Source organism: Passer domesticus, chromosome 6 (assembly GCF_036417665.1).
Source record: "Passer domesticus isolate bPasDom1 chromosome 6, bPasDom1.hap1, whole genome shotgun sequence".
Taxonomy (NCBI): Eukaryota; Metazoa; Chordata; class Aves; order Passeriformes; family Passeridae; genus Passer; species Passer domesticus.
Window position 1 is genome coordinate 4099437 of NC_087479.1, and position 20780 is coordinate 4120216.

At 42.6% G+C, this 20780-nt stretch overlaps 1 protein-coding gene across 3 annotated transcripts in view; it reads right to left on the bottom strand.

The window, feature by feature from the left end:
* Nucleotides 1-20780, bottom strand: part of SYNE2 (spectrin repeat containing nuclear envelope protein 2) — a 175497-nt gene that overhangs the window by 57820 nt on the left and 96897 nt on the right. For all 3 annotated transcript variants that reach the window (XM_064422898.1, XM_064422899.1, XM_064422897.1), the window contains exons 64-83: nt 18549-18743; nt 17933-18007; nt 16778-16897; nt 15908-16015; nt 14113-14325; nt 12238-12405; nt 11164-11283; nt 10133-10245; nt 9358-9499; nt 8283-8414; nt 7600-7752; nt 7138-7347; nt 5879-5980; nt 4712-4831; nt 4354-4554; nt 3820-3993; nt 3101-3232; nt 1205-1401; nt 860-992; nt 40-222 (exon numbers count right to left, since the gene is read on the bottom strand). In XM_064422898.1, coding sequence (XP_064278968.1) covers nt 40-222; nt 860-992; nt 1205-1401; nt 3101-3232; nt 3820-3993; nt 4354-4554; nt 4712-4831; nt 5879-5980; nt 7138-7347; nt 7600-7752; nt 8283-8414; nt 9358-9499; nt 10133-10245; nt 11164-11283; nt 12238-12405; nt 14113-14325; nt 15908-16015; nt 16778-16897; nt 17933-18007; nt 18549-18743 — 2991 coding nt within the window. The remainder of the gene's footprint in view (nt 1-39; nt 223-859; nt 993-1204; nt 1402-3100; nt 3233-3819; nt 3994-4353; nt 4555-4711; nt 4832-5878; nt 5981-7137; nt 7348-7599; nt 7753-8282; nt 8415-9357; nt 9500-10132; nt 10246-11163; nt 11284-12237; nt 12406-14112; nt 14326-15907; nt 16016-16777; nt 16898-17932; nt 18008-18548; nt 18744-20780) is intronic.

Sequence of the window (20780 nt, forward strand, 5' to 3'; positions counted from 1 at the left end):
AGCTTGAACTGAGAGATGGCAGCAGAGTTTCTCACTCACCTGGTGAAGCTTTTCTTGGATGGCTGGGAGCTGCGTAATCAGTTCTCCCCATTTTTGCTCAAACTTTGCCAAGGATGACCTAAGTGCTGCAGTATCAGCTTGCTTCACGTGGAGGAGCTGGCTGGCAGTGCTCACCACTGAGGACTTCAGGGAAGATTTTTCATCAACTTCCTTAGAAAATGTCTGGGGTGCACAGGAGAAATTTAAAAGAAGGCAAATTTTTATTTATCTATTGAAATGAAGACAAGTCATATTTTCACAGGATGAAATGCCTCAACAAACAGATTTTATCAAGATGGCAAAGTTCAGAAAACCTAAACATGTTCTGGCAGACAATTAGTTTTTTTGCTCACTTTGATATACAGTTCTAAATGCCACCTTTTGCTCCCACAGACACTGGGAATATCCTGATCCCCACTTCACACAGAGGTCCAGGGAGCAACCCCAGTCCTCAGACCTCTGGCCAGCTCACATCTACCACTCAACCTTTATGATGCTTTGCTTTCCCCTGTGCACTGTTGCTTCTGTCTGGCCTCACACTGGGGCTGAACCTCCTGGCTAGCCATCCAAGGGGAGCAGACAAAGACATGAAATGTAATTCAGCATGTTTCTCTTTCCTGACTTTGGCTGACCTTCACTCCTGTACCCTGAGCCCACACTCCAGGGTCAGCTGTTGAGTGGCTTTGGGGCACACAGCCATTCAGTGCTGTATTACCTGGGTGGCTCAAGGGCATGACAAACAAAAAAACCCTCTAAAAATGGTAATTTTCACCAGAATTCACAATGTCTTATCTAAACCCCGGCAGCAGAAATTACTTACAAACAAGCTGCTGATGTTGTCCCTGATGGTGGCAAGATCTTGTGACACATTGAGAGACTGCTCCTTCCAGAAATTCATTCTCTGCTGAGCAGAATCCAACCATTTCATCAATTCTTCTGAGTCTCTGTTGTAGCTACAGGAGAAACAAAACACAGAAACACATTTCTAGCTGAGGCTGGGATACATTTCTCACCCTCCAAGTTGTCTTCTCTGTGAGAAGACACGTGCTATTCTGGCACCTCTGCTGCTGCTCTGCAGAAGTATGGCTTCAGCTGTCATCTGTAAAAAAATCACAAACTAATGTCTAGCTGATACTTCAAACTGTTTTTTTTGTGTTGGACCCACCTGACCAGGAGTTTCAGTAATGTCTGAAGTCGGTGTAGGTCATGGCCAACTTTTTTGGTTAAAGACAACCACTGCTCTTCCAGCTTCCCAATCTGGCTTCTTATTTCTGGACAGTTCACAGCAGTCAGCAATTTCTTCCCTTCTTTCACCATCTGGTACAGCCTGGCATGCTTTTCATCAACACTGCTTTTGATTTTCTGTCAGAATATGGGAAGTTTGCAAAACAGTAACATATTAAAGACAGAAAACACAACTTGAAAAACACATATCATCACTTATTCTAACTTCTTATTCATTTCCTCTGTAATGGATTTTATTTTCCAAATGACAGGAATCTGTAATTCATTACATGCAAAAGGGACACAGGTTTTTGTGGGTATGTTTGGTTTTTGGTTGTTTGTTTCCTCTGGGTAGGTCGAGACAATCTCAACATTATTTATACATTATCAGAATGACTGTGTTATGGTTTGATGGGCTTTTCTGACACATGAAGACCTCAGGCAATGGACAAACACTCTCTATCAGATCTGGCTGCACTGTCCAAACATATGACCGCTCCCACCATAAAATTATTTTTTTCCCATGCTCCTGAAAGTCATTGCTCCTCCTTCAGGCTCTATCCTATTTTGAAAAAAAAAGTTACCACTGTTTTGAAGGAAAAAGTTGGGATAATTATTGAATAATGGTGGCAGGGAGAAATGAAGAGTGAACAGTGAAGTCATTAAGTAAAAAACAGAGGTCTGGGGGTATTTCTTGTGCAGGAATTAAGCCCTAGAGAATTTTATTCTGCTTTCTTCTTGAAACTGTGAAGCTCTGCAGTTTCACCCTGCAACAAACATCTTCTAAAGCTTTATGCTTTGTTTCTGAAGCCTTTAAATAAAGACTTAAGAGTTAAAAGCTAGTGAAGAACTCAAAAAGCCAATGAAAACCAGGCAACTTCACGTCAATGGCTGGGCAAATTTTGCATATCTCTTGTCTCAGTGCAACAGAAATCAAAAGCATCAGAAGGCCACTATGACTAAACATCTACAGTTGATTTATTACAAAGGTTTTACTGTAGCTCAGATTTTCCTGGGAATGTCCAGTGATGTCTTTCCTGCAGTCAACTAGATGAAATCATGATAGTACTTTTTTCCTTTACTAAACTCATTAATCATTTATTGAACACTCATTAATTTGCTTTTATTAAACACTTATTAATTAAAAAAATTCTAACAGAGTGTGTCCTCTGAAAACTGAGAAAGGTCACACCTGTGAGGAATGCAGAGCCCTCTCTGAAAATGCATCCCTAAGGTTACTGAAAACCTTTCTTCTTAATTGTATAAAACAACTGTAAATGCTGTTTTAATATCATTATATTTAAATGTGTTTAAAACATGGATAAAATATTTCCAGCTGGAGCTGAGATTGTAAATAAATATGTAGCTCTATCATCAGAGATGCAGCTGCAACCAGTGTTGCAGTAAGAGTTAAAATATTTGGTATTTTCAGGTATTTGAAAGCACAACAGTGACTCTCCTTTTCCACGGGTTTCAAACTGTGGCATGAAAATAATTTCTGAATCACAGAGAAGTGGCACTATGTTCACTCCAAGGCTCTTGCTGTCCTTAGGATCCATGGAGCATGCACAACATCCATCTTATCCCAAATACCTTCCTTTGAAGACTGAGTTATAAAGTAGTTATAGCCATTACTCCCACTAAAATGGATTTGTAGTCCCTGGCTGAAGTTAGCAGCCCAATCTTCTCTGACTTTTAGAAGTCAGTTTTGAGCTTGCATCCACACACAGCTGAGGAGATGAGGCATTGCCCTGCAAATCATCTCCACATATACTAACTAGTATTTTTGCCAGTTCTACTGATGCATAAAGAAAAGCAGTGACAAACACATAAATACCTCTAGAAGTGCAATCCTTTCCATTAATCTTTCTTCAGTTTCTTCAACCAAACTGACAGAAGGCAACGCAGAGGCAAGTGCTTCTAACTCCTTATTGAAAACCAGGCATTCCTCATCAAATACCACCCAATCCTAAAAAATACACTGAATTGTTAACACAGCACACATCCATTTGCATTTTAATACACCAGACTCAGGCCTTAATGCCTTCTAAAACATCAGCAGCTCTTGCTTTAATGAAATATAACACAAAAATAAGTGAATAATATGTAAATATCAAAGTGAGACATGATTTCAATACAGATGAATTAATTATGCATTCTCTAAAATCTTTAAGGATTCTTATTTTTAAGTGGTGTATGCAATTTTTTATTCTCTAGAGATGTTTTGATATTATTGGTTAATTTTTTTAAGTTTTATTTTGAAGTGGTGCTGGTATTTTTTTTGCCTTAAAGAGCTCTTGTGTCAGTCCAGACACTCAGGAATGACAGCAAGGAGTCAAAGTGTTATGTGTTGAAATGTCCACTTCCAGAGATTTACAAGAAGAAAGTTGGTTTACTGACACACACAGAATAAATAATAATAGACTGTTGCTGACCAGTGGAATCAGGAAAGGACAACTATTAGCCAAAGAATCACTGGTAGGACAAGAGCTGCTCCAGATGCAACTTTTCCCCTTCCCTCCAGGTTTTACTCTTGGGTGTCTTATGATTTATTACCTTTAGCAGGCTCTCTAAGTGTATACCATACTGGCAGGCCTTCTGCTCCAGCAATTTGACCTCATTCACCAGCTCTCTCCAGAATTCCTCTCTCGTTTGCAGGACAGAAGGACTCACTCTCTTGGCAAACACTTCCATGTAAGCCATACGTGTCATGAGGTTGTGGAAAAAATCCTGGAGAAAAAACCCAAGTTAAAGCTTGCTCTCTAAGAGAGATCACACTCCCAGGAGGAGTTCTAAGGCTTGAGCAGTAGGAAGGACACAGTAATCCTTTGGGATAACTATAAGAGAGATGTGTTTTCCTTACACAGCTATGTGTTCTGAGGTAAGCAGAAACAGCAATTTATCACCAAAAGTGGTACTGTTTTGGTCTACTGAAAAGATTGCCTTTGTTTTCTGCACGTCCACCAGTCCCTCCCCTTTGCTATGAGCCAGTCACTCTCTCTCCTCCACTACACTGGAGAGAAACCAGTCCCAGAAAACAGTGCTCCTTGCTATGCTGACCTGAGCAGTGCTGTGATGAACACCTCATACCTTGTGGTTTTTCAGGTGAGATTGCAGAGCTGCTCTGCTTTTTGTTAGGTGCTTTGGATCTTGTGCCATCTTCTCTCTTCCAATAGCTACCAGCTCTGCAAACCCACGAAGCAAGTCCTCATACTGGCTTTCACTGATGGCAGGGGAGTTCAGCTCCACATACTTTGCTTTCAGAATCCCCCACATGTCATCCAGAACATCCTACAATGCAAACACTGGGCAGTGATCCATGAAGGACAGAAATTAATCCCACAAACCCACAGAATACAAAATAGCCATCAGCCTTTTGATGCTGCAAATGCCTTGCTTAGAAGAATCAAACCTTGCTGAGTAAGTGGAAACTGTGCTGTCCTCTTACCTCTAATTTATAAGTTTCCTGGATTAAGGTGATAGGTAACTGCAATCTTTCTCCATGGGCTCTCAATTTTGCTACTTGGTTTTCAAAGTTTTGCAGCTCCACAGCACAGTCACCAATTTTCTGGATGAAGGACAAAATAAACTATTAGGAAGAGTTCCATTCCAATAAACTTTCCATTATCACTGGTAGTACAATGAATCCAGTGGCTGGATCTCTCCTGTGCTAGCACTTCAGAAGATCCAATGTGTTTATAAACTAAATGGACAAAGCATGGCATAACTTACTGTGCTCACACAGCACAGCCAGGAAGGGAATTCAGGTCTTGTGTCTCAGGACAACATTCAACATACCTTTCCATTTACTAATTCAAGAGCATCCACTAAAAGGAATCATGGACTCAGAAAACAGTTTTATCTTATGAATCAGAAATACTCAGGGATTGAGACAGGATCCCTCTCAAGGAAGGAAAGCTATGTGCTTCTGGCATTCTTTTTCCAGGAGTGGTTACCTAACAGAATATAGCCAGTCCTTGCTAGGAAATTCAGCAGGGAACACAGCTCTCAGTCTGGCAGAAAATTATGCCTCTAAGCAAGGTTATGAGCCTGTAAAAAGAAAGCTTCAGAATACCCTCCCTGCTTTGGTAACAAGTAGGTAAATGGCCAATGACCATTCTGGGGAGACATGCAGTCTGTTAATTTTTAATTTTCTGTTAATCCCAATAAAGGTCAAAGAAAATAGCTTAACTGGTCAAATTCCATATTATAAAGTGCTCATAAATGCTGCAGGAGAAGATAGAAATACCAGAGTCCCACAAAAAAAAGGTAGTGAGGCATAAGAAAAGGTGTAACGTGTAGCTCTTTTCCTTCCCTGCCATAGCATGGGGTGTATTTGCTCTGGGAGACTGAGGAGAGACTGGTTCCTCCACTCCAACCACTGAAATGTCTGGAATTAGGTCTGAGTGTGGACTGGGGTGTAGTTTAAAAAAAAAAAAAAAAAAAAAGGAAAAGGGTGGTGGTGAATATGGCAAATACTGAACTCTCCCCTTTTCCCATTTTAAAAACCTAAGTTAGACTCAAACTTTAGAAATTATGAAACTTCACAAATTGGAGAAGGCTGGAAATAACAGCTAATGCTGTAAAACCTCTCATTTCCTTCAAATAAAATTACCTGAAGCTGCTCAGAAACATTATGTCCACGTAGTTCATTCAAGCATTGCTGCAGAGCAGCTTTTTTCTCAGTTAACTGATCATAGAGTAGCCTGGTTTGATTCTGCAAAAGAAACAAACAACACAAGTATATCACATTAACAGGAATTTAGTTATGACTAGACAAAATTACACAGCAAACAAAATTATTACCTCTTTAAGTAAATGCATTTTTTTCCCCTCTTAAACAAACAAACAAATTCAGCAAAATAAAGAATATACATTATGGGCTTAAAGCAGTAATTGGGCAAGGGAAATTCTGAGTCTGTGGTATATAAGAAGGAGATTACTCTGTCACAATGATCCTCTGTGACTGTAAAAATCTGGGAAACTGGTAAGAGAATCAATTCTCTTCTGAAAATGGGAAAATGAGCCCATTACTGGGGACTGATGGAGCTCTATGGATTCTGCATACATAAACACTGCAAGACCAGTTCTGTGGCTGTTTGGAGACAACATCCCAGTGTTCCTCAAAAGGGCTGCTTTATTATTCAGCAGCAAAGGGCCAGGATGACTTGCAGATGATGAGCTCACTGGAGTTTTGCTGGACATTGCAAACTGTATTTCAAAGACCAGACTCTTCCTTCCTTAGTTCAGACTAAAGACCTGATCTGAATATTTTCCAGCAATAGTTTTAGATTTAGCCCATCACAAGAATCTAAAGAAAAGCTTCTCACGATCTGCTTTTGCAACAAAGAACAAAAGAAGGAAAATTGTGCAACTATGGCTTCTACTTCTGTGGCACAAAACCTAAAGGAACAGTAAATGCAGTGGGGTCAAATCAACCTCCAACACATTGCTATAAATAGCCCAGTGTCAGACATGGCACCACAAGGGAGGAAACCTGCCTCTCCTGAGGACACAGCAGCTGAAAGAATACATGAAACCCTCCCTGGCCTAGTCCCTGCAGACAGAAACTGCTTTAGCCTGCAGCTCAGCCTGCATGGGATCCCAGGTTACTTCCATACTTTCTGCATGCAAATTTTCTGCTGTGATCCAGGCCTCTGTGGCAGTCAGCATCTGTGCAAACAGCACTGTAACCAGCAAAATTAATCTGCTTCTTGAGAGGCCAAGACAAGTGTTTTAAGTAGAGAAAAAAGAAAAAAGAAAAAAGAAAAAAAGAAAGCCCATTAGAGGTTGCTCATCTGTAACCCAAATGCATTAACACTGACAAGCCTAACAGATGCTGTGAAACAAGATGTGCATTTGGCAGTGGAGTACCAGGTAATTGCTATTATGATCCAGCCCAGCTTTCATGGAGCTGCTCCTTGAAGCAGTGGCAGCTTGAGTTTGTTCCAGCCGTGCCTGCAGGTTGTTAAAGCACTCGCAGAACACATCTGTGCTCCCACCAGCACAGCTGATGGACTTCAGAAGATCATCCTTTTTATCACTCAGATCAGCATGAAGTTTTTGCAGCTCCACAGACAGAGTCTAAAGGGTTGAAAGAAAAACAACATGAGTGAAAATGGTCTGTGCAAGGACTCTTACCTATGAGAGGCAGCAGGACTCGAGTTGGTAATTGCTAAAAGCAACAGGCCCGTAGCTGTGAAATACAAAATAGTTTGGTGGCATTATTCCTGAATAACGCCAGCAGAACAGAGAGAAAATACCAGGCCATATATGTTCTGCTGTAACAGAAATCCACTGGGGTTTCTCCCTCCCTGGAGGATTTGGGGCAGTTACCTCATAGAGAGCCTGCTGCACAGCTGCCTCTTCAGTGGAGAGCACGGAGGTGTTCAGCATCTCCTCCATGTTATTCAAACACCGGCTGATTGCCAGGAGCAACTCAAACAACTTTCTGTCCAAATTGGAAGAGACTTCCTCTGCCACATTATCCTGGTGAATGCAAGCCAGTTTTCAGTACTTTCACCCAAGACACGGCTAAGATTCATTCACTCAAATAAGGTTAGAGGTTTGCTCAGCTAATACAGAAATGGAATTAATGTAATACTGAGGGACAGATTTGGATACATGCATGTAACATCCAGAGCTGTCGAGGCCAAAGCTGAGACAATGACCCTTTATGTGCTGGCCAGTGGCTGTGCTCTTACATATCTCTAATCTCAAGTATGAGCACAAGAAGTTTGTCTTGTCAGCTCCCATCCTGCTTTATACAGTTTGAGGGTTTTTACCCACATTAGCAAACTTTTGGACTCAGGTAGAAGTATCATAGTGGAAAACCTGGAATGTTTCCTTTCAAAATCTTCAGCCTATTTGTATATTGCAGTCCATACCCAACACAAAAGCTCACTACAGTGAATGCCATTTGCAATAATAGGATTACTGGCTGTTTCCCAGTGTCCAAACAGTGTCCTCTGTCTAGAATCCCTGGGTTTTTTACAATGCTTAGGACATGCCATTTTTACCTGTGCATGCACCACATTTGCTTCCTGACTTAGGTCTCCCAGCTGGACAGTGTAAGTTTTCAGCTCTTCCACAGTTGGGGTTCCTGCACCTGAGAATGTGCCTCGAGGCAGCACGTTCATCTTTGTTGTGATCTAACATTTGGAAAAAGAGCACTGCAGTTAGAAGAACAGCTCAAATGAAGACAGGCTATGGGCAACACAGTAACACTCCTGTCAAAAAGCATTGAAAGATCAAGGCACTGATATACAGCACCTGGATAGCAGGGTTCCCTTTTCACTGGCAGAAGCTGGGCAGGCTATGCCTTGGTGGGAGCTTGACTCAAAAAGGAGCCTCTGATTCCCAGCTGCATGGGATACAGATGAAGTTTGGCTTAAGGCAACCCTACTGACCACTACAGGGTAAGTCTTGCCAAAAGAAGAGCTGACATTCATCCTTTTACATGTCTGATATTCTTCCATGTATTGCAGCAATTTCAGAGGACAGAAAATCTAATAATTCTAATTTAGTATGAACAAAACTGTTAGTAACAAGAATTATAGTTCTGTCCAAGCAGTAAAAGTCTGCAGTCTGTTCAGAACATACACACAGCTCAAACTCTACATCCCTTTGATGTGTGAGAATGAGAGAACACAATGGTGAATGGCAGAACAAAATTTAACCCAGAGATTTGCTTTGATCAAAATGTTCTCACTTGTGGGAACTGAGATTTCACCCACATCCACAGGAAGCAGCTGTGAACTTGCTGGATGTCAGTAAGCTGTGAGTAAGTAAGTAAGTAAGTAAGCTGTGAGCTTACTTGGAAGAAGTCAGCAGATAACATCTACTATGAAAATTAACCACAGGGATTCACCTAAGTGCTCCCACACTGTGTTCAGCAGTCACTACTTCAGAGACATGATTTACCTCAAAGTAAAATTAAAAGACAATTATGAAAACACTGTGCAGTAACAATCTCCTCTGGAGAACCTTTGCACAGATTTCAGTTATCTGATGGAGAGCCATACTACTACAAGACAGAAAGATACACTAATTGCTAGCTACACTATCAGAGTGTTTTATGGAACTTAAACAAACCTGAGGTTCCACAAGCTGGCAGAGAGGAGATTTCATCTTTGATGAGAGTTCCTGTTGTAAATATTGCCATTTATTACCCATTTGATCCTTTGGAGCTAAGGTGGCATCAGCCTGCTTGCTCTTTGAGTCAGATTCTCCATTGCTGTATTGAGAAAACATTGTTAGAATGACAATTACTGAAGCAGAGTAAATAAAAACAGGTTTCTTGTATAAGATTAGTTTCTCTTGCTCCTGCCTCAAAAGCAAAGTGAAACCAAGTGCATGTATGATTATTAATCCAAGCTTTGATAAACCTGGACTTTCCCCTCTGCATGAAATATGCCAGAGGCCTGCTGGCAGGTTCCACCTCTGAAAGACAGAGCACAGTCTGGGGAGCACAGTCGTGCAGGAAGTCCTGGTTCTGTGCTGGAAGGTGCCAGATCCCAAAGTCCCCTTTTTCAAAGCTGCTGCCCTTACACTGGCTGTGTGTGTCTGTGCATTTATGGAGCCATGGCTGTGAACAGAGGGACCCAACCTGCCTACAGATAGGCCTGATCTAGCTCATGGCAGGTGTCAGCCATGTCTGCTAGGAAAATCCTGAACTCTCAGCTGCCCACTATCACAGAGGCTGTCCCATAAATGAGCCTTCATTTCTCAGGTCTGTTGAAGCCCCAAGCTTCTGCCATTTTTCTTCTAAAGGCACACAGAACCAAAGAACACAACCAGGGGTGTCACTTTATCAAGTTCAGGCAGTTTTACATCACTGAATCTGGTAACTGATTGTGTTATTCTGTACCTGGAGTCTGATTTCAGAGTCATGCTGTCCTCAAGCTGTGGCTGCATTTTTTCCACACACGACTCAATAAAGTCAATGAGGCTTTTCTGCTCAGCTGCTTTCAATTTCAGGTCCTGTGCACAGAGAATAGCATGAACAGTTATGTGAACTGTAATAATCTGAAGTGATCATTGTGCTTTTTCAATCACATTTTATGTGAAATCATTTAGCAAAGAAAGTAAGACTACATCTGTCAAAATAAAATGCAGTTTATGTATGAACATGAATCTACAGAACAAACCATTTTCTGCAAACATGCATTTTTATAGAATATATTTCTACCTGAGCTAAAGTTTTAAAAGCAAAGCCCAACCAGAAACAAATTACATATAGAAATTTAAACATCACTGACTGCAATCCTTACATAAAGAAAAAGGCAAAGGAAAATGGGGATTTGCTCAAATATGAGTTTGAGTTCCATTAGTTAAAAGGAGAGTGTCGAGTGAAAAATGAGCAATTCTAGAAGCTCAAGCTGGACCATTTTTTCTCTTTTCCAATAGCATGGAAAAGGCAAAAGTTAATTTACAGTTAGCAAAGTAGAAGTAATTTGCAGAGCACAGAACATTACAAGATTTTTATACTGTGTTAACAACAATCTTAAAAGTCACAGTGAGTTAGCCCATGGGAATATGTTCACAAAACTTTAAAGTTACCTTCAAAAACAGTATCAGTGTATAGATTCAGATTTCATAATACATCAGTGTTTTAAAGCTAGAACTCTTGCCTTGTTTCACAATGATTCAGGTGGCATCACCCACACCTCCAATCTCCTAACTTTATATTACTCAAACTTTTGGACAAGGGATTTTAGGGGTGAGACCTTTCATCATCCTGACAAACTCCCCAGATCCTGGAGGAGATGGGCAGCTGAAACCAGCCCTTGACAGAGTTGATCCCACAGGGAAAACTGCAGCAGATGTAAGAGCAGCTGTGCCCCAGCTCACAGGGGATGTGGAGCAGCCTGGCCCCTGGATGGGAGGAGAATTCATTACCTGGGGCTGCTGGAGCCCATTGTGCCAAGGCTGCTGGGCAAGGGGCAGCTGGGATGTGCTGAAACCATCAGAGTGCAGGACCTCCAGGGGCTCTGGGTCAGTCCTCTCCCTGCTGGGAACCTGTAAAGAGACACCCATTGTGGGAAGGCTTCTGGACTTGACAAGAGAGCAGAACCCCACTGGTGCAGCCTGAGGAAAGGGCAAAAGCTGCCCTGGATTTACCACACACAGAATCAGCAGCACACAAAACACAACTGCTGCTTTTGCAAAGATTTTTGTCCAGTTGAATTTACTGAAACTTTTAACATCCTAACCATTTCAAATTCTGCCAAGGTCCTCACGTCTCCCCAATAATTACTTCCCTTTCTTTGCTTCTCCTGCAAGCATCCTAACCCTCCCTTCCTTTTGTTTGGCCAAAATAGAGGCATGTGCAATTTATGCTTATAAATTTGGTCACACACCTGATTTTCAATCTGCCTGTGCTCACAGAAGCATTTCAACACAAGCCTTTACCAGTGCTAATTCACACCAGAGGGACTGCAGCTGCTCTTAAGCAAACACATCAGGTGGGCTTCTCTGATCCCTCACACAACAGAGAGGGAATGAGCTCTGAAGCCAGGAGTTACCATCTCACCCACTGGGAAACTCAAAGACTGTGCAGCTCTGGTGCAGGAGAGCTGACAGAATCACTGCATTTAAGCATTCTTCAAAGAGAAAATTACTAAAAGGTCTCTCTGCTTTGATACCGTCACAGATAAACATCATGGCCTTTCTGAGGCATTTAAAACCAAACCAAACCCTAAGTCCTTTTTCTGTGCTCTTAGCAGAATGCTGACCTCTGTCACTAAGCACTTAGAGCAGAAAAGATGCTGTTCAGAGACTCATTAAAAATCCACCACTACTTGTTGCAAACTACAAGTAATTATACAGCATTGTAAAGAAGAATAATGGCAACTCTGACATTTCTCCCTTCCTTATTTCACATGGTGAACTCTAACTGTTCTTCTGCAACCACAGACCAATAAAGCACCAGGACTCTCAACTCTTGCCCTGCACAACATTCATATGCTTTACCTGCTCTTCACTGTGCTTGTCTTGAAGCATCATCTGGACATTTTCCAAATTACGCTTCACCTCCTTCAGCTTCAAGGAAAGAGCCTCTGTCTTTTGTTGGTAGTCTGCACTATCTCCACAATCTTCCAGTAAAGAAAGGACCTTTTGTTCAATCTCTGATAACCTCACCTAGAAAGGACAGCAGAGAATTACTCATTCTCAGAAGTGCAACACTCCTTTTCCAACAACATTCTGAAGTCAATGCTCACACCTCCCCTGTCTGAAGAGAAACATGCAGGGAAAAGAGAAATAGCTGCAATCCCCCTAAATTTCCTCCAGTGTAGTTTTTTTATCCTGAAAAATTAAATGAATTTTATACAGAGTTAGTCTTAAAACTGTTTCAAACAAGAGCATCTGCAGGAGGTTATCTTAACTCAGGTATCAAGTAATAAAAGAGGAGAACAGAAATGACAGACTCCATCTGAATGCAACCAAGAAGACAACACACCTCAGTAGGGGAGAAAGAGGCAATGCACTCACAGAGATGTGATGCTCACATCACTCTGTAGGAGGAATGATACTGAACTACCAACACATAGGAATGTTTCCATGGCCATTGTAAACTGTTGGAATTTGATTTTTGATCCAAGCTGCTGTGAAGCAAAGTGCATCCCTGCATACTTTAAACTCACATTCTTAAGGTGAGCATGGAGAAAGGTACCATGACTCAACTGCAAAGTAATCAACTGCAATAAATTAATTGCTGTACATCATACACCCTTATCTACAGACTCTTTCTCTTCCATTCTGTGTGTATTTTTCTGTGTAGATCTTGACTAGAAAACCTTCTTCCCCTGCCCAAGCTCATGTCCTAACACTGAGCCAGATTGTTTGAAGCTGACAGGAATTCAGCCTGCTTGTTGTCACCAGCTGGAGCTGCCCTGCTGAAGCCTACACTGACAGGAACCCTGAATGGGATCCAGACACAGCCAGCTGCTTAGGAGCATTCAGGATCCTCATTCCCACAGAGTTCAGCACCTGAGCACTTGGCTGAATCACAGCCTAAACCCAAAGGCACTCCAATTAAAAACAACCACCCAAAACAACAACAAAACAGCTGGTGATGTCTCCCAGTAATTGAAAATTGGGACATTTTGGTATTGTGAGTGAAATTTGTTGCTCTAGGTAGGCTCAATGCCTGAAGCCAACTGGCACACACCAGACTGACACCACAGGGAGCCTCAGCCCTGTTTTAATCTGCACATGCTGCATGCCAGGGCTCCCTCGTGCCAGTCCTGTTTTCCTCCTCCCATTTTCACCAACAGGTACCACCCACTCCTTTTGTTCTGCTGCCGTGGGGGCAAGAGGCTGTCCTGGGTGCACAGCAGTAGGTACAAATATCACCACTGCTCACTGAGGGCAGGGGGAAAGCCACTATTTTCCTGTGCTGGTAGTTTATGGAAAAAACTGCAGCAGTAGAACTTAGCAGGGTGGAAGCTTTCTTAGACCAGCCTTTTAAATCATTCTGACAAGCCGAAAGTGGAAATGTCAAAAGAAAAAAAAATACTCTTTTGTTTCTAGCTGATTTATCACGATCAGGACCAATGAAAAATTCCCTTTTAATAGAGGATTCAAACTATGCTCAGCCATGGTTTTGAAAATAGTCCAAATCAAACCAAGGCTTTATATATACTCCAGAATTCTACCTAAATCCCCTGGATGCATTCAGATCCCAACTCTAAAAGCAGGTATTTTAACCAAAGCCTGGCGAAGCTGAAGCCAAGCAGTCAGTCACCTGTTTTGTGCAGAGGGTGCTGAAGCAGAGAGGGGAGCAGGCACAGTGTCCTGCAGACACAGCCCAGGGAGGGGATGGCAGCAGCAGTGTCACCTCCTTACCTGGCAATCAGCAAGCTGCGGCTCCACCATCTGCTGCCTTTGGGGGCTCTGAGGGGCTGAGCCCAGGGACATTTTAGTTTTGGCTAGCCATTGTTCCAGCTCTGCCACCTGGGCCTGGCACAGCAGGAGGATGGACTCTGGCTCTGGCCTGCCTCCATCCAGCGCTGTCTGCGAGCCCAGGGCGGCGCTGGGCACTGGAGGCGGCTGCTGGCTCTGGAGAAAAGCACATCAAAGCAGCCTGGTGAGCCACCTGGTTTTGTAATCTCCCTCCCCTCCCCTCAGCAGTGAGAGATGATTAACTTCCACACTCACAGAGTGTGGAAACAACAAACCCCAAAACAACTCTGTCGCTGCGCTCCCAGCCTTGCGGGACTGGGGGGGGAACCACAAACCAAGAAGGAAAGAAGGGAAACTCAGCAGGGAGGTGATCCAAGATCTGGTGTAACAGGTTTCCAGGCAGCAATTTGCATCTACAGGGATCTACCTGAGCACAGCAGCTACACCTGAGCACAGAGGCAGTGATGAGTCACCATTAACCTGTTCTCCCCTGAGGAGAGATGTTTTTCTGTGGGAGTTACACACAAGAGCAATGCAGTTGGAAGCTGCAAAACAAGCTCTTGGACAACACTTACAAGCTACTTATGTGTGTTCAGTTCCAACATAAAGTAAATACGCTTTACTTGGGCTCTAGATCATAAAATAAAAAAACGGTGTATTTTTAAGGACATCTGGTGCAATTCTTAAACACACTCCTCGAAGAAGCAATATTGCATTGCACACGTCCATAACAAAAGTCCAAAGTACTTGGAGATAAAGAGCAGTGACTGGGAAGGCTGCACAGGTCTGTATATGCCTCCACACATGCAAATTTTGGTACTCAGAAAGTAAATGAAGCAACGCTACAAGAACAGAACTACCTGAATGCTCCCATGGCTCCAGAGCACACATCAAGCAACTGAGATGGCCAGTGCTAGTGCACAAACTTCATATTAAAATGAGATTTGGCAGAGAAAAAAAGTCAAAATGCATTGTTCCAACTATCACTGTCATCACAGAATGATAGAACAGTTTGGCTAGGAAGGAGCCTTTAGTTCCAATCCTCCTGCCACAGGATATTGGAAAAAAAATTCTTCATTGAAAGGGTTGTCAGGCATTGGAACAGGCTGCCCAGGGAAGTGGTGGAATCAGCATCCCTGGAAGTGTTCAAAAAATGTGGGACTTAAGAGATATGGTTTAGTGCTGAGCATGGTGGTGCTGGGTTAATGGTGGGACTCTATGATCCTGGAGGTCTTTTCCAACTTTAACAACTCCGGGATTCTGTGATCCTAAAAGCTGAAGCTGCTCTGCCACCAGACTGCTGCTCCTGGCCTTCCCAGAGCACTCATGTCTGCAGACACTCTTTTGTATTTAACCTGCTGCCCACTCTTCTCTGAGCCTTTGCATGTCTTCCACAAAGCAGCAACACATTCCCCCTGTAACTGCCATTTAAAAATTCCATGGCTGATATATATTTACATCACTCAAACTCCTCTATTTATGCCTGTATGAATGACAGCAGCTTCCTTGCTGAAAATGCTCCATTTTGTTCCCTAGAAAAATGCACATTCAAGGAGCAATTGAAAATTTATCACCAAGAGCACCAATAGGAAGAGGCCCACAAAGGGTTGCAGGTATCCCACCACATCATACTGCAGCAAACTCCAGCAGCAAAACCACAATGGACCAGGGCCTCTGACAACCAGGTAGGTCACACAATTCACTCAGGAGGTCACCTTGGTCAGGCCTGCAAACTCACCATAGCCAGACTGCCATCTCCTGTGCCAGGACCTTCAGGGCCCTCCAAAGCTTGCAGAGATGTTTCTTCATCATGTCTGCTGTGTGATTCAGTTAAAACATCCTCATCCTGGAGAGAGAGAGGCAGCAGTGGAAATATTTCCTGTTTTCCATACAGATGTGCAGCAGTGGAGATGTGGCACATTGGGATATGGTTTAGTGGTGGACCTGGCAGTGTTTGGTTTTTGGCTGGATTTGATCTTAAAGGTCTTTTCCAACCTAAAGGATTTTCTGATTCTATGTTCCACTGCCTTGTTGTGCTAGAGAAGCCTGAAAGAGCAGCAACCACTCAACCTACTATGGTCCTGGCCCAAGAATATTCACAGAGAGCAGTTTTGTTATGCCTGTGGCACTGATGTACAGAAACAAACAATTGCAGCTGTCACAACATTACTGAGGCACCATGAAGAGCAGAACAGAATGGCACCAAAACTGTACCTGAGTGTCCCAGACACTGACTTTCTTATGCACAAAGAGAACCTCTTCCACAAATGACCCTACACATTTTTAGAGCCTTTTCAAGAATCAGTGAAACAAGTTGCTGCAATTAAATGTGCATTTCTGCCCTTGGGGGTTTTGTGAAGCTCAAAGGACTTAGAATCATTGAATCATTTAGATTGGAAAAAATGCTTACGGTCACTGAGTCCAGCCAATATGTACAAGAGAAAAAGAGATTTTAAATGGCAAGATTTAGTGTGAGATGGAAGATATGAATATGGCCACCTTGTCCTGCATTCCTGCAGTGCAGGCTTCAGCAATACTTAGGACTTGTGCAGGTCTTTTCCCCAAAGATGAATTCCCACCTCCACAGAGATAAACCCAAGTGCATTACCTGAACAATGCCATCAGACAAGGTACCAGAAGACCAGGAGGTTGCACTGTCTTCCTTGAGCCTTTCATCATCTCTTTCTGAAGGCCAAAACCTTGCATCTTTCTCTGTGGCTGTACTTCCCTTTGAAAGCAGTAACAGCTCAGCTTTAGCTTCTGACCAGGAAGCTCAGATATTCCTCCAGGCAATGTAAAGCACTGCACACTTCTAGTAACACTTAGCTCTATTTCTGCCTTGTTTATCTATCCATATTTGTGTTTCCCAAATCCCACCTCTCTTCTTGCTCTACAGCTCTGCTGCAAGATGAGTGGCAGCTGGATGACACTGATAATGTTCTCTAAAAACTGCAGAATATTCTCATTTTTTACAATATTAAAAAAAAACAAAAACAAAAAAACAAACCAACAGAAAAAAACCCAAACAAATCAACAACCACCAAACCAACAAGACACTATCTATCTTTCTCCTGTCCCCTAAGAAGCCCTAAATGTAAAGAAAATTGCAACAGTGAAGGTGTGGAGTGAGAAACCCTGAAACTGGAGTGCTTGGATCAATACAAGGCACAAGCTCTCCAGGCTGTTTGGACTTTTTGCACTGTCTTGCCATGGGGATTTTTTTCCAAAAGCAATTAACTTTGCTCCTCTGCAGTTCACCTGAGCACTGAGACTCCTCAGATTCAGAGCAACCTGCAGGATATTGTCACCCCAGTTTCTCCCAATCTACCAGAAATCTCTTCTATCCAAACTTCACTCCCAATAGTCTAATCACACCCTTTTTTTTTAATGTTCAAACATACAAATAAATTCTGTTGTTTGTGTTTTGGCTAATTTCAGAGGCTAATTCTTTCTGAAATCCACCTCCACATGGAAACATTGGTGTTTAAGGAAATATTTTGCCTTTAACACTTCCACAAATGGGGCATTAGCAAATAGGCAATCCCACCAAAAGTAGGATCACGCCTCACAGAACAAGGTGCTGTGTAATACTGGCACTGGAAAATTGGTACACTGGCTTGAGTGCAATTCCTTTGTATCCTGGAGTGATATTTTAAGTTGTTCTGAAATATTTCTGATTTTCACATTTTTCATAATTTCTGCTTTACCAAAATCTTCTAACATACACGGCTGAATATATCTATAAAAAATACACTGGACTCACCTTGCTGTGTGAAGAACAGTCTTCTGATTCTTCATCTAAGGAAGGCAGAAGAGAGATCACTCCTCTTTTTTTCAACTACAAAAACACACACAGAGACACAACCCAATTAATCATGACAAGAAGAGCAAAAGCCTCTTCATTTCTTTATGTAAACCAAAACAAATTTACCACTTGAGACCCACTTTTGGAGAAGCACTGAACATCTGGCAACCTACATTAAAGCGACTGAAAGCTGCAGGTTCTAAGCACCTCTGAAAATTGGGATTTGATGCTGTTAGGTTTCAACAGGACAGCTACAAAAGGGACAAATTTCATTTTGCCCCATGGAAATAATTTATTGAAAATCCCAGAACAACTGGTTATCAACAAAACTACACGTGGAGCATTTTGCTGTTGATTGATGCAAACTTCATGTTGAAAGTGAAAAATGCTGAGAAATAACCAGAGGCTCACCTCTCCTACCTTCTCCTCACACTCAGTCCTTCTGACACAAAGGGGAGGAGAGACACTATTGATTCACACGGGCAGGGGTGCTCCTCTCTCACATGCCACTCCTCCAGGAGCAGGAAGGGATGTTTACCTCCCCTCTTTGGCCCTCAGGTGAGTGATCACTTACCTGCTGAGCAGAAACATCAGTCCCAATCAGGTCACTCTGGGATAATACAGAGGCTGGAGGTTCAGCTGCTGCTTCAGGCACTTCTTGCTGTAGGCACTGGTGAAGCTCAGACATGGAATTCTTCATCTTGGTAAGGTAATCTTCCTTTCTTTGGCACAGCTTTATGATTTCTTCTTTTACAGCTTCCATTTCTCCCTAAAGGAGCAACAACATCTGTAAGCATCCATTTTTCTCATTTAACCAACCAGCAATGTAACAGATGACACCAAGGATGCATCTTACTGGTGCTGGGGCTATTTCCCCCTTTTCCTTTTTCTGGGCTTTGGGACAGTTCCCCATTGTCACTGCAGGAGATGTCCAGGTACATGCAAACCAGCAGCAACAGATCCAGCTCAGGACAGCCCTTGCCACTTGTGATGCAGAAGTTGGCAGTGTGGAAGGAAACGTGGGCAGGCTGGAACCAATTCTAACTAGGTCCTGCATATCCATGAGAAGAGCAGCTTCCTCCAGGACAAAGGGAATGCAGATGGGTTACATTGCTCGGTGTGTCACAGCAGGTGATGTTACTTCCAAGCACCTTCCCTGGCAGCCTGACACTGAACACTTGGGAAAGCCCTGAGGAGGGCAAAGACAGCAAATGAAGGTAGCTCAGGGCTCAGTCCTTGCTGAAGCTGGCCCAAAGGAAACAAACCATTTGGTGGGTGTTGGGGATGTGGCTAGGGCCAAAATTATCCCATATTTTTGAATGTGGTACTGGGAGAAAAATGGACCCCAAGAAAGCTTAAGGAAAATACTTAACGTTCTGCAGAGACTAAACAATAACTCAAGCAACTGCACTAACAGAGGGGGAAATAAATCTGTCTTGGTCTCCTTCCTGGCCATGACTACTCCTCCAGCCAGTGTTCTGCCCTTGGAGTTTTCTCCAGGGCTTTCCTCACCACCCAGCCTCCAGGTGAACCAAGAAATCCCAGCAAATAACAGAGTAAGACAGGACATGGAATGAATTGCCCTGCTCCCTCCATTACTGAAAGTGCTAAAGCTCTTTGAAGCATCGTTACTTGCTCAGGAGACTGAAACCTGGCTAAATATCCCTTTGCACACTGATCAGAGCAAGCTTTGATGCCAGGCTTGAAGTGAGAGCAGCACTGGCTCCACACCATGCTCTGTCATTAGTGATGTTATGCAGGTAATAATCTGTGGCAGATGAAAGCAGTGAGACTGCTGCTCCTGTCTCCACCACAGCTTCTGTTAATAGCTCTGGGGGGGCAGCATGACAGGAAAGGTGGAGGGAAGAGCTCCAACAAATTTTCAAAGGACATGGGAACTCTGCTCTGATAATGCTTTCTTCCTTTTGTGCACTCAAAACCACAAGATAAAATCATCCAAAGGTAAAGGAAAGAAAACACTGAAAGGAAGAAACAGACATCCATGACCATTTGGCATGGTTTTATGAATGTCCACTAGGAACAGTATATCTATTTATTTCACTGCAGGAGACTTGCCAGCATAGATTTGCCAGCTACTCTTTTGCAAACTTAATTAGCCATAACTCCTCAGAAACCAACTCTTTCTTAAAATCACTTCTTTTTCTGAAATCCTTCAGTAAGATGGGTGATTCCACTGCCCACTTCTCTTCATGCAATGCTGTATTTGCCAAGTTTTCTGCTAAAACAAGAACTATTAAACATAAAATCCTACACTCGGAGACAAAACCAAGGAAGAATCAGGAAATGAGTCATGCTGAGCACTACATCAAGCCTCCATCCAACCAGCTGACAGCAGAGCAGCTATGTACTTAGGAGCCTAGTGAGTGATTATAGTTATTAGGCAAGTACAATGTAAGTATATTAACTTTACTGTGACTGGCTGGAAAAAAACTGAGCATTTCAGAGGCACTTTATAAATAGTTATTACATTTAATTAGTAATTTCCTGACTTCTGCAGTGCTATCCTTAAAACATATCTTATTTTTCCATTAAAAACATCAATTCATCCATTACAGAAAGCAGCTGACTGTAGAGAGAAAAGCAACACGTTTACCAGTGATGAAAACACAGTGGGGCAGTGAGGACAAAGAAAGGAGTCTAATGAATCTAACCCTAACCAGAATCCCCAAAAGTAGCATTGCATGACCAGTCATCAGAAAGGCACTTGGTTCTCTCCTTAGGCACTATCCCAAGCTACCACTTCAGGAAAATTAGCAGGATGCTGAGCACAGGTAAACTCTCAGTG